This window comes from Fulmarus glacialis, unplaced genomic scaffold, assembly GCF_000690835.1.
Source record: "Fulmarus glacialis isolate BGI_N327 unplaced genomic scaffold, ASM69083v1 scaffold13299, whole genome shotgun sequence".
Lineage (NCBI taxonomy): Eukaryota > Metazoa > Chordata > Aves > Procellariiformes > Procellariidae > Fulmarus > Fulmarus glacialis.
Window position 1 is genome coordinate 1 of NW_009232696.1, and position 16,765 is coordinate 16,765.

The window sequence follows — 16,765 nt, forward strand, 5'->3', positions numbered from 1 at the left end:
ATATATATAACATATATAATATGTAATACTGTAGATTTATTAGAAAAGCGCACAAATGCAGAACAGATGGGGCTTGCTGGACAAGACCTTCCTTCCTCTTAAAGTTATAAGCCTAGACGTGAGATATCTAACACATTGAAGCAGTCTCCTCACCTATGAATTGCTGATGATGTTGACTTTGAGCAGCAACTGATTGCTCCGGCGTAGCGTGTGGGTTACTATTGGACCCACTCTCTGCCATGCCATCCATCTTCTGCGCTGGTCTATACCTAAATGTAGAGCGTGGCTTGGGATTTACACAGGCATGAGCAAACACATATACATTATTTGTAAGCCAGTCATGCAGACTTGTGCGTTATATGTAACACATGAGGTTACACTGAAGGCCAGCATTTTGAGGGTTGACCATTTATATCACCTACTCAAGTGGAGGGGGGGAAAATGGGAACCTCCTTTTGAAAAGCACTCCCCAAGACAGAATTAAAGGGGTTAAGAAGTTTGCCCAAGGTGACATAAAAGAAGAAAACCAGAAGCAGAGCTGGAGGGGGTGCCAGAGTGCAGACTCTGTTTCGGGAGCGAACTTTGGCATTTACTTTCTGTTTGCAAACTGAAGAAATAAATTCTTCTGCTCCTTCTTCACTCCAGCAAGAACCAGAAGTGTCTGTGCTTCCAGGAGACAATTCCAAATTTCTTTGCACATTGTGTTTTATATTCAAAATTACTCAGACACAAGACTAACCACAGCACTATTTAACTTGCACCATTGCCCAAAAAAACCAACAAACAAACAAAACCCAAAACCGACCCAAGCACAACACAAGCCCCCAAGTCCTTTACACTGATTTGACACAAATAACTCCATAGGTGAGGTCCTAAAACAGTTCGGTCAGAGGGAGGCAGTGAAAAGCAGCACATACAGTGGCGTTCTCCGTAGCAGCGGGCTGAATTGAGCCGCTCGCAAACAGACTAGGCAGATAAATGCCATTTCATAAAATCATAGAATCATAGAATCATAGAACAGTTTGGGTTGGAAGGGACCTTTAAAGGTCATCTAATCCAACCCCCTGCCATAGGCAGGGACATCTTCAACTAGATCAGGTCGCTCAGAGCCTCATCCAACCTGACCTTGAATGTTCCCAGGGATGGGGCATCTACCAGAAGTTTTTGGACCCTTCCACCATTCAGAGTGGCCAGTGACTTGCAGCCCCCTCTTCCACAGCTCAGCTCTGGCACTTCAGCAATTCTTGGATTTGAACTGTCCCAACATGCTCCCTTTGCTCCTACGCGAAGCCAAGTCCCAAGATGGGGTCTGCCGTCTTCTTTGGGAAAGGACCCTTCTGGGGCACCGCTAGTGAGCCCCAAGATGCTGGGAGCACCTACCTTTGCTTCTGGTGGATGGGCTGCTGCCTCATTGCCATGTACTGGGTGTCCTCCTGCAAACGGTTCAGCGGAGACTCTGGTTTTAGACGGATCCCATAATAATGATATTTGGAGTTTCCCCTGGAAGTATCAGCATTGAAATTGCTCAGCGTAAGCTAGTCAATGGAAGGGATATCGTAGCCCTGCAATGTTACTCTTAGGCTTGTTTTGACAATACACCCTACTTCTGACAGCACACATCGGTTTGCTGCCAAGTGCTATTTGAATGGCTGAACTAATGAATGCCATCATCCCCTATAAAATTTAAAACCACATGTCGCAAAGTTCAGTGACATCCACATTTAAAACCCAGCAAGGTTTGGTCCAAGTAACCCATGGTAACTGGAGAAGAGGAGACAAGTGCTACAATACAAAGTGTTACTAAACAGAATGACAGAAAGACCTCAGGGGACACTTTGCTATTTGATTAGGGTTTAAGGATTTGTTTTTTCCATGAAAACAAACTTCCATCTTTATCTAGACTTGGATAAAACAAGCCTGACTGAATAGCCAACTATGATAAGAAAAATGTCTTTCTGTTGCCAGCACTTTCACAGCAGTGGCAACAGACTTTGATGTGGCTTTGTTCTTGGAGTTGCTTATTTTTGTAGTTTTGTAAAAACTGACAGCTTTTTGCAAGCAAAAGATGCTGTAATTCTTTTTCCTTTGCTGGTCAGTAAAGCTGCTGTGATGCTCCTCAGGCGAATGTCTTTCCATCAGATTAGACAGAAGTGTCAGTTAAAGTTTTTCCACCAAACTGGAATTTTTCAATCCCCAAGCGTCTGCTTTTGGGAGCGAGAAGGACAATTATGCAGCCATGGATACATGACGACACTATGTCCAACTTGGCTTTAGCCAATTTGTCGCTAACAACGGTTGAGCCAAGTCCTCAGTGGGAGAGGAGACCGAGTCAGGGGAGCAGAAGCAGGGTCTCCAGAGCCCTCTTATTGGGGATGCTTAAAATTCATTTGCTGTGTCACTACGACAGAGTCTGCAGGCATCTTAAATCCAACGATGCTTCCCATTGGAAAATTACACAGAGAAATTTAAAAGAGGAATATTTGTCAAAGAATTAACCCTTTCTTCCTTTTTGGGGGGAATTTTCCCTTTTGAAGGGGATGGTTGAATCCTTCAGTCTTTGTCGCTGTACCAAAGGGCTTTACACACAGAGTGCCCAGGTAGAAGTATGCTTCAGCCATGTCTTAAGTGATTTTAAGTGCCTGCAAATTAAATAACAGCTGCATTTATAATCTAAATGAATGAATAAAAAAAATAACGGTGGACAGCTATTTCCATATTTATTGAGGTTTACTGTATCCTTCCCAGCCTGCACATTTGCAATTTTAAGTGGGTTTTTTGCTTGTTTGTTTTTTCTTTAATCCTTGATTGGATTAAAGAATTTCTCTCCTCTCAAGAAATTATTTCAGAGCTCTTGCACTTGAATCAATCTACAGAAATCCAAACTCTCCCCTGCTCTTCCTACGACTGTTGCCTCCACATTCCAGCTGTGGAATGCCCTGGACACATCTGGTTTTGTTCTTGTTTCGAAGCCCAAATATCTAAGCTTGAATTTTATTATAAAATCTTACACAATCAGAGCAACCACTGTTTCTCTAGTGTATTAGCTATTTTTTTTAAATTAGAAGCTGGGATAAAATGCAAACTCAGCTGTGCAAGCTGTGCAGACACTTTGGATGCTCCCTTGAAGGACACATAGGTAATTACAGCAAGTATACTTTCTTATGTTACGCTTTTGTGGTAACATCACATGGATCTTTGATGTTTTAAAAGAAAAAAATCTGTCACAAGATTCAGCCTGCCGCTTTGGGAATTTAAGAAACAAGCCATTTACATCTCTACAGCTTGTCTGCATCAAAGACGCGGGCACAGGTTCTGTTCTCATTTGTGATGGAGGAACTTTACTGGACCCAAAGGGAGAAACCGTTTCACTGCACCAGAATTTTGGGCTCTGCAGCTGACAGCAGCAATCGTGAAGACGAGTTACTTCATCTTTTTGAGCCAGTAATGGAATGAGAAGAAGCCTGGGTTCAAATAAAATATTCTTAGACTCCTTAGGAAATAGACTTAGACCAAATTCCAGTGTGGCTGGACAAGACACTGTCACCAGAGACCTGGAGTGTGTCTGAAATTAACTGTATTGTCAAGCCTCTCACACTGCTGATTCACGGTGAGAAAGCAGCTTTGCCTCACAACACACGGAAATTACTTCTGTGCCTCAGAACAGGTTTTTTTCCCACAAGATCACGGTTGGTTGTTTCTGGAGATCTCAGAAGAAAGACCTGTGCCTGCCAAACGATGCTCGGTAGGTTCTCAGTATGCGTGAGAGAAGTTGTAGGAGCTTTGGTTTTTTTTTGTAAATGTAGATTCATACCAACCTGGTTCCCAGGCGGCGAGTCCTCAGCCCCATGAACACCGACCGGATCAGTTTTCCAAAGGAAGCAGCGTTTACTGGATCCAGTTTGTGCTCCTGGCAGTGCCGCAGGTAATGGTTGTAGAGAGAGCTCCTGGGAAGGCTGACGCCTTCCGCCGTCTCGTAGTTGTCCAACAACCACTGGAGCTTTATGTATGGAAAACATAAATAAATAAAGAACACATGAAAGTCTAAAGAGGGCTGGAACGGGCTGTGCAAAACCATGTCAATGCTTAAATGTCAGGAGAGCCCATCTGACATTAAGAGTTCAAGAGAGCTTAATGTTGGGTAGTTGATTTATATAAGTTAATTTATGTAATTTATGCCGGTTGCATTTTTATAAAAGTAAAAGGACCCCCAGCCCAAAGCTAATAACCCAACAAAAATGCTGTCAGATTTTGCAAAAGCATTAAAACATAGTCCACCTGCCATCTCAGTGTCCACCTCAGATTCGGATTAATTCCTGCAGAGCCAAAATAAAGCTGTAAGAACTCATGTTTTCCAAGAATAAAGATGTTAAGATACTGCCTAAGAGGAATAAATTTTAGGGGAACCAAATATGCTGCAAAGTCTTTATTAATTTGAAGATTGGCATGTCTGCAACTGTTCACTTAACAATAAAATTAATGGTTACCAAAGCAACCTTAAAAATCTGAGGGGTTCCATCTATTTTTCAAAATTCACTGTCTGAACTTCTTCCGACATTTTTGTTGATTAAAGTTTGCAATTAGATATAAATTATTTATACCCAGCCAGTCTGAAAGGGCAGGCCCGGCACACAATGTCAGCACAGAATTAAAAGACAAAAGCAAAAAGACAAAAACCCCAATCTCCTTTAATCAGCTAAATGACTTCAGCATCAATAAAATAAGTGTTGTATTACGTGAATTTTTGAAGGAACTACAAGAACAAATGGACTAAAATGAATAGCTTTGGTAAGAGCCCTCTCATTGTCGTTAGGGACATTTGGGATTAACATTTTCAGGACTTCCCTCTCCATCCCTGCATGCACAGGAGGCACCGCTCTGCCAGCAGCAGCTGCCTTCGCACCAGATCAGTGCCAAAACAGACTCAGGTTATGGATGCCAAAACATTAGCCGCATCATCTCCTTACCACAAACAGTTCAAGCACATATTAAGCACAAACTTAGTCTAGAAATCAGCGGGATTTAACCATGCACATGGATGTACAAGTTGGCCTATGCTTAAGTCCTCTCCACTCGTACTCCAGTATCTGGCTCTTTTCTACTATTTTCTCTTGGTGAAACTTTGGGGTCCCAATTCACCACTATACTCGAGTTTTATATCAATAACTCTGTGAAAATACAACCTGAAACGTGCAATGACATCTCTGACACCTCCCTCCATTGAGTTATTTTCAGTTTATGTATTTCATATCCAACTTTGCTCTCACACAAAGGCTCTTCAGCACCTACGGATGTATGTTCCGTGGTTATCACTCACATATGCAAATTCAAACTTCTGCTACATAAAATGAGCTGAATCCAAAGCTGTATAGTTAAAACTATTTCATTCATTAGTTGGGTTTGATCCAAAGCAACCACAAGTTCAAATGACTGGATCCATCAGTTTTGGTGGCCTTTAGAGCAGACCAGGGGCTGCCACAGCTGGAGGAAGAAAAACCTCTTGGCCGTTTTCCCCTCTGTCCTGCTTTTCACAGAGCTGCTTGTCACCTTCCCACCTTCCTCCAGTTACATCACTTAAGACACTCTTCGATGCGTTCTTCTGCCGACAAAGACCTTTCTGACCTCCAGACCCTGCAATCCTAAGAGGTGGTGTTTGCTGATGATCCGCGTCCCTTCATGCTCTGGTCTGCAGAAGAGACATCCCTGGGAAGTCCCAAAAAGCCGTTCTGTAGCCCTGAGCCTCCCCCACCCATTAAGCTATCTCTAACAAAAGTGGACCCCAGTGTTTTTGATATACAAGACCAGCAGGAGCTCAGTTTTTAAGTATTGCACATCTGTGCTTATTTTGGCCCATCCCCTATATTTAAAAGATTAATTATTAAGAAGGTTCTTTTTTTTTTTTTAACCATTTGTTTTATTTATCCTATGGAAGATACTGAATGTGGATCAGCTATTTATTTTCTAAACGTGTTCTAATTCAAAGTCTTTAAAAAAAAGAAAAAGTTGCATGTTACTATGGAAAGTTCAGATATAGGTAAACCCCTCTCATTTGAATTTGATCCTGAATTTTTCAGTCTAATGCTAGATATTTCTAGAATATTCCCTTCATCTTCCAGCTTTCTTTTTCTGCAAGTGTCTTTTTATATTCCTTTGAACATTACAGAGTTTCACAATATGAACTCCCACTATTGAATTCGAAATCTATTACGAAACGCACAAAAGAGCTTAAAGAAGAAATCTGTCAGAATATAAATAATTTTCAAAACATGATTTTTGCTCTTCCTGCATTAGTAATAGCAGACTGGGCACTTAAAATGAGAACATTAAAGATTCTTTCCATTTGTATCCATTAATCGGTTTACTTTTTGAATTTTGCTCAGCTGTGACAATGACAAAATATTCTACAGTTTCATTTCTGTTTATACTATGATCAGGTTCCAATAAAATCACTATCCAGCCGTATGCTGCTTTGTTTGTTATAGGCACTACAGGGGACCATTTCAATTTCATTTCTACTTTAACTTTATTTCTATTGACTGTTTGTTTTGATTTAAAAAAAAAATAAATCTTCAGCAAAAACCTTGTCCTTGTTCAATTCAAGGACAGCCCTTTAAGGATGGAAAAAGCGATACACGGGGCTGTCTGAGAAAAGAAAAAAACCTTTTTTTTCTGAAGGTCCAGGTTTGGAGAGGTTTTCTTATGGACACTTCCATGAAAAAGAAACCACACACGTTTGTGGTTCATATTTAAGGTGTTTTATCTGAGACTAAGAGGAGCAGGTTCGTAAGGTCCTGCTCAGTCCAGCTCAGAGGTAGGACTGACCCTGGACCACCCGCGTGCCGCCGAGCATCCCGAGCTCAGCGACGGGGAGAAACGCTTCCCTTGCACCAGGAGTTCCCTGCTCAACCCCACCGATCTTTTGCAAATAAAGTTTCATCAAAACCTACATATTTTCTTGAAAAGTCTCTTTTCTAGAAAAGTGCCTGTCAGCTCTGGTCCCTTGCATAGTTAAGCCCCGAGCCATCTGTGTACGTGAGCACAAGCTCCAGCATCACCCGCCTTTCAGGAGATTCATCCTTCATTAAGTCATTACATTCCTCCCCCAGCCAAGGGAGAATTGTTCCCTTTCACAGTTTCCCTACTTCTCTGTTCAGTCTCATTTTAGGTGTTTCCACCTAAACACCATTTGGGGGCAAGATCTTCTCCTCAGGGGAAGAACTCCATCAGCACCTACCTAAGAGCCATTCACCCCCAGGCAAGAAGTCTGATGGTTTCTTGGGGGTTTCTTTTGGGTTTTTTTTTGTTTTTGTTTTACAGGCAGTGAGGAAAAAATACATTTTCCCCCTACTCCATGAGTGTTATGGATATCTAGGAGCCGCAGGGCCTCAGGCAGGTAGGCTACAGCATCCAACTACTTCCTTGTGTGCCTAGCTTTAGGCACTCGTGTACAAAAATTGCAGTCATTTTTCTCAAATTTCTTTGCATCATCTGCAAGCTCATAATTGGCAAAGAAGTAATCCTCTGACCCAGTGACTCTGGAGTACACTTGTGAGCAGAGCTTTTTCAGTAACAGTGACATGATTTCATTAGAAACATCATGTGTCACTGGGGTATTAACATTAGCTTAGGCTTCCAAATTTGATATTTCAAGTGCACTTAAATAACCTCTCAGAGAGTTTTTGAAGCTAAATTAAATTATCAAGTGTGGCTCCATTTCACATTGATTTTGTTTAAACAGCATTATGTAAAAAATTTCCTCTTGACTGAGATACCTTTAGTTTTCCTTTTTTTTTTTTTAAAAAAAAAAACAAAGATTCCTGGCACGAAACATCTGCTGACGGCAAAAAAATAAACCATTATCCCAAGAATTTACAGATTTGCAAAACATGACATTTAAAATGAGGGAAAGAACACAATGAAAAACACTGCAACCTTAAGACTAAAAGCAATTAAGTCACAACTAATAGTGCAATTAGCATTATCTCACAACTTCCTCGGCTACTAGCTTTTGTCAAGCTCATATTTTGCTTTCAGCCTTGACAAATCACAGTCACCTGCTGCTTCACTTTCTGGTTCTCTTCCGCAAGCCTAACAACATCGTGCGTCAGTCACACAAGCATTTAGGATAGGTAATCCTCTGGTTTTTTGTTTGTTTTTTTTTCTAACATAAAGAGGTGGGAACTGCAACATCCCTTGTAGCACGGCACGTGCCAGGGAACATGTGCAGAGAGGTTCAGCGCTCATCATCATGTCCCATACGTTGTGGCTGGAAGCAACCTCTGGCAGTCTCCAGTCTCCAGGTGGTAGATGCCCCATCCCTGGAAACGTTCAAGGTCAGGTTGGACGGGGCTCTGAGCAACCTGATCTGGATGGAGATGTCCCTTCCCACGGCAGGGGGGTTGGACTAGATGAACTTTAAAGGTCCCTTCCAACCCAAACCATTCTATGATGATTGTATGATTCCAGTCCAACTTCCTACTCAAAGCGGGGCTCACTTCCAAGGGCGGTCAGGTCCCTCAGTCCAGTTAAATGGCTCGTTCAGTCGAGTCCTGAAAACCTCCCCAGGCAGAGGTTGCGCAACCTCCCCAGGCAATGGCACCGACCTTCCTACAGCTCTGGGAAGAAATTGCCTGCTCCACTTCTGCAACGTGCTGTGTTTCCTATGGGCCCTGCTCGTACCATCGCCTCCTCGTTATTCCCACATGTCCACAGACACCGCTCCGTGCTCTGGGAAGGCAGAGCAAGGACACTGGAGGTGCACAGGGCAGCAAAGGCCCCGTAGGTTTCCTTGGCTCAGGCTCTGTGCCTTGGCAGAGGGAATTACCCCTGGAGCTGCCCAGGGTAGTATGTTGCTTGTGTCTGGGCTGACATCCTCAGCGGAGAGCTGATGTGTACACACATGCTCAGGAAGTAGTTTATTTGCTTTAGAATTTGTAAAAGAACTTAAGCCTTATGCCAAACTATGAACCATGGCCTCAGAAGAGAGACATTATGTTCTTTACTTCTCCCCTGCAAGACAAGTGTGGGGAAGATCTGATCAGAGGCTGGATCGGGCCCCAACTCCAACCTGCACAGCCTGCAGTCAGATGAAATCTCTTTTTGACCTTTGCTTTCTTTCCTCTGCCCTTTTCCTGCTTCTTTCCAAACCTCCTTCAATACCACACCATGACCCACCCTGTCCTGTTCTGCTCTGTCCCTTTCTGCACTGGGACGAACAAGAAAAATTCTGCAGAGCAACACTATCCTTAGACAAACCTGCGCGGCACTCGGGGCACAGCAGGGGCGTGTGAGCACGGCCACAGCCTGGGACAGGGAGGATGCACAGAGATGCTCAGAACAGGAACTACCAGCCTGATTCTGCAGGTTTATGTTTCCCCAACTACAACAAGGAACCTTCAACTTCTAGAAGCTGAAATAAGGATCGAGCTCATCCAGGAGCCCTGGCTTGGAGTTTGACATCAGCTTAAGAGAATCAGACCGTTAGGTTTAATGTTCCTTTCATTTTTTCAGGCTATTTCTCTAGGGTGAAGAGGGCAAAAATTTTTTTTGCAGGACCTAAGAATGACAACAGATCTGCCCCCAAATACAAAGCAAAAGGAAATCTGTTAGAATAAAGAAGTATCACTTTGTACACTGTGGTTTATCAGTGCAGAACATGCTTCAGCCTAATCCAAAACACAATGCAGTCAAGGCAAGTCCAATGACTTCAACAGGACTTGAATTAGACCCTTCAAATCTCACACAAGCATGTGCTCACTGTTAAGCATTACTGCACGGGAGCCATAAACCATGATGCAGAAGGCCCAGTAGAATAGTGGGAACTGCACACAAAGCAGGGAAATCATTGGCATAGTGAGAAGAGAGAGGTCTAGCAAATGGATTTAGCACAGCATTGTAACAGTAATGGTCTTCCTGAGGCACAGAAAGAGGCAACAAAGGCAACAGGAGTAGGCTTTTGGTACGCGCTATCTAAGGGATATCTGTCAGGATTCACGCCAAGTTATTGCTGTAGAATTGCAAGTTATTTTCCAGCCATCTTTCAATTCCAGTGAAAGGAAAGAACTTCCTCAACTGTGTTTATCTAATTGCCAGCAATTTCCATTGCAAGGCAGATGAAATAAATAAACACAGGGTAGAGGCAGTTAACAGAATCCAGAGCATCTCATAAACAAACATTAACATCATGGTACTTCTTGCAGATTCTTATTTCTTGGGAATGGGCTGCTTTGGGCAGCACAGCTGAATCACAGAATGCTTTGAGTGGCTCGTGCTGTTGAATACACCGAAGGGCTACAAATAATGCTCCTACCAAAGCAGGAAAAAGGTTGTAAATTCTGATTATAACTTACATGGCTGTTGAGCAAACTGCTTTTGTGTGATGTAATCCCTTCATTTTTTTGTAGGTTTTCAATCGCCATTTCAAGCTAAAGAAAATGTGCACAGGGGAAAAAAAAAAGGAAAAAAGAAAAAGAAAGGAAATCAGATAGTTAGCAACAGCCAGGATTATTATTTCTTTATTAATATTTGAATGATTAATGCTTTCTATCAACAGGCTTGTGAAAAAGAGGCAAATAGATGAGGCACAGTCCTTATGGGATGAAGCTGCAGAGACATTATTGTATGGCATGCAAACTAACAACACAGCAAGAATCCCTATTAGGGTGAAAGAGCGAGACTGGGGGCTTTTGATCTTCCACTATATGCATTGCTCATTTATAAAAGAGAAGCAGTTTTCCTTCTCCTTTCCCCCTCATGCCTAGACCAAAACACCACCAGACATACACTGCAGCAGGTCACAGGAGATTTGCTACAGAGAAGGTCCATTTTACCCAGATCTTTCAAGGAAAACTGGAAGTAATGACTTTGGTTATTATTACTTCTTAACGTTTTGACAAAAAACTAATGGCAACTAAATAAAACAGGGGCACAAGGAGGGCTGACACTCAGAATGCATAAGGTGGAATGGACAAGAGCTCTTTGCTACTGAAGAGAACTGCAAAGGGACTCTGAAGGAAGAAGACAGGTTTCTTCCTGCGAAGACAGGCTGGCACATCTTCATGCTACTTGTGCTCATTTCCATTGATCTCAGAGCTTCTGCAAGCGGAGTTGTGGTGAAGCATTCTGGCCCTTGAAGAACCCCCTTGCTTCTCTCTGTGTAGCTTCTGTCCTACACAGAGCCCAGCTATGGCTGCTGCCTTGTGCCCGGACCCTCTCCTGGACCCTTCTTGTCTTCTCCTTTCTGCTGCTGGGGCTCCCTTGGCAAACTGCTCTCTGGCAAGAGATGGCTTAGCAGATGGCTGCTGGTCCCAGAGCTCTAGTGCTCCTGAGCACAAGCGTTTTGCAAGTGAGGAAGGAAAAAAAAAAACCCAAACCAACAAAAAAACCACATTAAGGGACTGGCAGGAGCAGACCTGCTGTTTCTCTCCAGTAGAGGTTCTCAAAACCCTGTTATCTGTGATCTGTTAGTGCAGGCAGGACAAGGCAGCACACATCAGCCAGTAAAACTTGCAGTCAGCAGCTATCTCTAGCATCTGTCCTCATTTAACATGCATGGTCGTGCACTCATCTGTAGGCACACGCACAAAGCATCTGCACAATGATCTGTCAATGGCCTCCTTCACATACTAGCTAGCTCCCTGCACTCGTTTGCACTGACTCATAGCATGGTGAAGATAAAGGTCGAGATAAAACCAGCCATTTACAAAACCCAGCTCTGTCAGAAAGGTGAGAGAACAGAACAAATCCGATCTAACTTCTGAAGTAACATTCAACAACCAAAGACGCAGTCTGTGCCATATCCATGTCTGAACGTGATACTCTGTCCAAGCACTTCCAGCACACGTCCCTTGGTTTCCACCCAAAAGTGCCATCACTGTGGCACTTCTCAAGAAGTCATCGCTGAATTCAAAAAAGGGTCAGTCTAAGACTACGTGTCAGTGGTTTTTTTGAGAAAACTGTCTAGCACACCATGATGTACCACGAGGAACCAAAGACTGATTGCTGAGGCAGCCTTCAGGAAATGAGTCAGTGTTAGAGGGAGACACCATTTCCTTCCTCCGTTCAAGGAGCAGCGCAGTGCCCGTTGAGCAACACCTCTTACGCAAGCACAGAAACACTGCCTGTCCTTTTGGCATTTTGCTAAGTGTCCCATCCAAATGGACACCTTACATCTGCAGAAAAAAATAGTACAGGGGAAAGACTAAAAGCTCTTGAAGAGCCCTGCACGAAGGTGAGGAGCTCTGAGGACCCACTTATGGGAGGTCTCAAGGATTTCCTCTCTGGCCTAATTTAAATGAAGATTAATAGTGCTCTGTTGGCACAAACATTGAATGTGACTGCTTCATGTGCTGTTTCAGCACATTCGATGGAGCAGAACATCATTGCAGCAAATATGGAACATGGGTTTCTTTAAATATTTGAAGATTTTCTTTTAGTGTACATACAGTCTTTACCAAACATCCCTCAACCTCCTGAGGCAGCTCTTACACCATTGCTAATTCTGAAGCACTACCTTGTTCCCAGTCTCCTCTGAAGATACTCTCCTTGCTTTCGAGGTCTCAGTGCCAGCTCTGCCCCAAGCATTCAACACCCTCCAAGTCCTCTCGCTTCCCCACTCCTTGCAGCTGCCTCTCACCTTGCCAAGCCCTCACATTGCTGGCCACTTTGACATCCACCCCCTTTGAACTACACCCCCAAAAGCCACATGCAAACACTATGGCTTCCTTGCCTACATCTGCATGAGCTGTACTTTTCTTTCTCTCCACAAAGCTGTTAATCCTGCCCCAAATACATTTTACCAGGACTACAGCCTCTCCAGCCTCTTTAACACCAGCCTTTCCTATTCTCTGTTTGAGCAAGACACTGCAATGAAAAATAATGTTCCTGCCCATTGATTTGATTTAGTCATTGCTCTCTTTAAGCCTTCCACTATCTGTTCACCCATTATTATGTGAAAATGAAAGCAGTTATCATGGCTCTCTCTATCCCCCTCCAACTTCGGTCTGTGCTGAAAGAACTGAAAGCCACACATAGACACACCCCTACCCTGTCTTCCAGACAAGAATCTATGCACTATTTGACCCTCTTGAGCACCTCCATAAGAGCCACAGACATTTTGTGTTAAAATATCTTCTGAAAGTTCATTCCTACACGCATCAGAGTGAATTTATTTCAGATGCATTTTCATAAAGGTCACTTCCTGAATTCTTTTTTTCCTGAACAGCTTTATCCCATGTGATAGCTACAAACTAAATCTGTTCATGGGACATTTCTGTTGACACATATTCTACTTGTGCTTTTTACATTGTGCCCATCACCACGGAAATTTAAAAAATACCAAAAAACAAGCCAAAACGCAAGAGTAATGTTGTGCAGTTTTGCAAGATGCCATCCCACACAGGTGACAAGATCAGCAGCTACTTCCTTCAAAATAACAAGCTTGAGCAAAAATCAGAGGATGGTCCAATGCTAGTTTTTAACTATGAAAGTTAAAATACACACACACACACTTCACACACAAGAAATGAACCCCAGCTAATCCAGATGCATCTGTCATTTTCTCTTCCACCCAAAGCTAAGGACTTTTCCTCACGGATAGCTACTTCTACCTAAGGCAGAGCACATTTACTCCAGGATCAAAGGCAACCTTTCAAGGCACAAAGATTCAAAAAAATGCGAAGTCTGTATTCTAAAACTCTGTGGAAGAAGAAAATGCAACCTAACCAGCCAGATATTCAAGAGTACTCAGTAGCAAACGGCTCCTGTTTGTCTCCCTGGGTGGTGCTGTTCACATTTTAAAATCTGGCCATGTACACTGAATTACACCTACATTTGTAATTATGTTTACATACAAACCTATAAACACACATAAGTCAGTCTGGAAAGGAAGGTGAGCAGAGCTCCAACCCACTCCTGGCCACAGCTGCTACTAAGGGCTGGTAGATTCTCAGATAAAACCCCTGGTCGCTTGTAGCTGCAGAAAGGCTGTTTTGGGTTAATACTTGTAACCCCCTGAGCCCCACACAGCTGTCCAGCCGTGCTTCTAGCAACCTGGCACCTCGATTGACAGTTGGAGGGACGTGATTAAAAAAATTAGAGCTTTAAAACATTTGTTTGATCAGTATTATCCCTAAAATACATTTTCTGTAACACACAGCATGGACAGAATACACAATGGTGTAGGAGATACATACAAAGGCTTTTCAATCACTGTGCATTTGGCATGATCAGCTTGACATACCTTATGTGCTAATTATCCACTGTGTTAATAATGGATTTTTCAGGTCTCTTCATAATTAAAAATATACTTACATATTTCTTTATTTTGGGTAAACCAAGCCCTGTGTTCAGATGTTGTACTTATTAGAAAATGTAAATATAGACAATTCTTTTGAACTGGAAAGCCAAAACATTTTGCTCAGGGAAAAAAAACCAAAACCCCCGAGAATTTTCTCTTATCTCCATGCTGCATAATTTCAGTGATCCACTCAGAAAGTTTGACAAGCCTCTGCCCACCAGCAAGACAGACATCCCAAACTCCTGTTGAAAAATATCTGTAGTACACCAGTGTCTATTCTCTCGCTTGCATTTGCATGGCACGTTATACAGACATATACACAGTCATAACGACAGGAAGTTTTATTTTCTGAAGGCTTTTCAGTTCCCTTGGAATAATTCCTGGCCCCCGAGCTGCAACATCTGCAGGGCTACATACCGTTGCTGGAGAGGAGCGTGAAGTATGTGACAGAGAATGTCTAGTGTTTTCCATCCCCCCATGAATGAGATAGGCTCCCGAGCCGGAGAGGATCGGACTTCCCCCAATGTCCATGGTGATGCCCACCATGTTGTGAGAGGGAATGGCTGTAGGAGAGGATGCCGCTGTAGTCACCTGAGCTCCACCTCCCTGCGGTTCGAAATAGGATGCTGCACTGCTGGGGGCGTAAATCTGAGCTTCGGTGTTGTAGGAGTAGGCGGCTCGTCTGTCAAAGGAACAATAGGGTCAGGAGGTGGAGCACACCTCGGGTGGAGAGGAGCTGGCAGAGCTAATCTCATGGACAATAGTTTCCGCAATCTGGACCACCTTTTAAAAAAAAACTCGACTCCATTGTTGGTGGGATTTGCTCCATTGAAATTGAACCCTGTGCTGTAAAAGTCACTGCTGACAATGTAAATCAGTCCTGTGACGGCCCGGGAGCAAAGGCCCACAGCCACAGCGAGAGCAGAGCCCAGGAGCTGCTCTGCAGCCATTGCAGGCAACCTCGGTACCGACGGCTGAGAGCATCCCGGGGGTCAGCGGGGCATCAGGCCCAAAACGGGGGGCACAGCAGAGAGGAGGAAGAGGAAACCTTACAAAACCCCTTTCTTCCTCTAGCAGCTATGCTCTGGTTCCTAAAGGTGCCCCGCCTCACCACGCAACGGGCTGGGCAGAGGAAAATACCGGACCCTTTTACGTAGCAGGATTCCCTGGAAAGCAGTCCCTCCATGAAGACAACGCCTCCCCCAAGGCTGGAGTCTGGCTGAAACTACCCCCCCACACACAACATAGCATGTGAAACGGTTCCTCCTCTTCCTCCTTTTAACAGCGGGCAGTGCCAGCAGCAGCGCCGGGGTGGAAGGAGCCTGGGAGGACTGAAGGGCTCAACCCAGCTGGGAGGGGAAGAGGGGCTCTGCTACCGCCAACAAGAGACTCTTACATGGTTCCATTGGTATAAACAGCTTCTCCTCCTTCCACATACTGGACCTGGGATGGATATACGTGCTGCACGGATTGCACCTGAAACAAGCATCATAAACTCGAGTTACGGATATATTACTGTCTAGAAAGAGCGGGAGACATATTACATCCTTAAACAACTTTCAACCTTACCTTGACATTTAGGCTTTCTTTTTAAAAGAAAAAGAAAACCAAAACAAACAAAAAACCCACATGCTTAGGAATCCCAAAGGACACATTTATTTCAAAAGGTCAAATCAAAATAAATAAATAAGTAGTTGCTCCATGAGCGGTGGAAACAATGGAGCTGGGTTTCCTCTGCATATGTCTTGGCTGGTTCTCCGCTGACTAAGAAGGGTGAGATCATGCTGCAGCCTCTCCCTCAGAGGGGAGGTCGGCAGTGTCCATCTGCACCCCAGCCCCCTTTTTCATTGGTCTGGGAGGGACGTAGTTGCCCTCTGTCAAGTTTTTTTTCTGAAACTGAGCAACCAAATAAAAAATTGCTAGAGGAAAAAGTCAAGAGAGCCAGGCTCACTGTCCACATGAAGCAGCACCACATATGCCTGGTTTCTTAGGAAACAAGGACTACAAAAGGCAAAGTTCAGAATAAATAAAAACATTTGCATGGCTCTCTGTCACCTAACCTTTCGATGAAGCCACATGCAGTCAGTACATTTATTTGTGTAATTAAAAAAATCCTAAACACTTTGCCTCTAAAAAAATCTTTACAGGGGAGGACTGCTTTTAAATGGCAATTAAAAGCATCCATCAAATCTTCAAATGTATGAAAGACAACTGCTACAGTAAAGGTTCTTTCTAAACTTTAAATATCTTGAGAGTTTCTTTTGCCATCAGACTAAGAAAGGAAGAGAGAGATGGAGAAAGCTGTTCTCACAGTGATCTCTAGCTCTCTAATTGCACACAACTCTTTAATTAAGAGCATGGGTTTTTCTAAGCAGCTATCTGGCACAGTTTCAAATGTCGTGTGCGACGTGGGGTGCTGTTGACAGGGGGGTCCCTCCGTGGTGTCTCACCCCAGAGATATTACCTGTTGTG

At 43.6% G+C, this 16,765-nt stretch overlaps 1 protein-coding gene across 1 annotated transcript in view; it reads right to left on the reverse strand.

The window, feature by feature from the left end:
* Window positions 1-153: 153 nt before the first annotated feature.
* LOC104082061 (DNA-binding protein RFX2-like) overlaps window positions 154-16,765 on the reverse strand; it is a gene marked incomplete at its 3' end in the record, with an annotated part of 19,554 nt that continues 2,942 nt past the window's right edge. Inside the window, exons 2-8 of the mRNA XM_009585022.1 lie at window positions 16,758-16,765; window positions 15,690-15,769; window positions 14,711-14,975; window positions 10,347-10,421; window positions 3,816-3,997; window positions 1,381-1,500; window positions 154-269 (exon numbers count right to left, since the gene is read on the reverse strand). The exon at window positions 16,758-16,765 is cut by the window's right edge and continues 82 nt beyond it. Coding sequence (XP_009583317.1) covers window positions 154-269; window positions 1,381-1,500; window positions 3,816-3,997; window positions 10,347-10,421; window positions 14,711-14,975; window positions 15,690-15,769; window positions 16,758-16,765 — 846 coding nt within the window. The remainder of the gene's footprint in view (window positions 270-1,380; window positions 1,501-3,815; window positions 3,998-10,346; window positions 10,422-14,710; window positions 14,976-15,689; window positions 15,770-16,757) is intronic.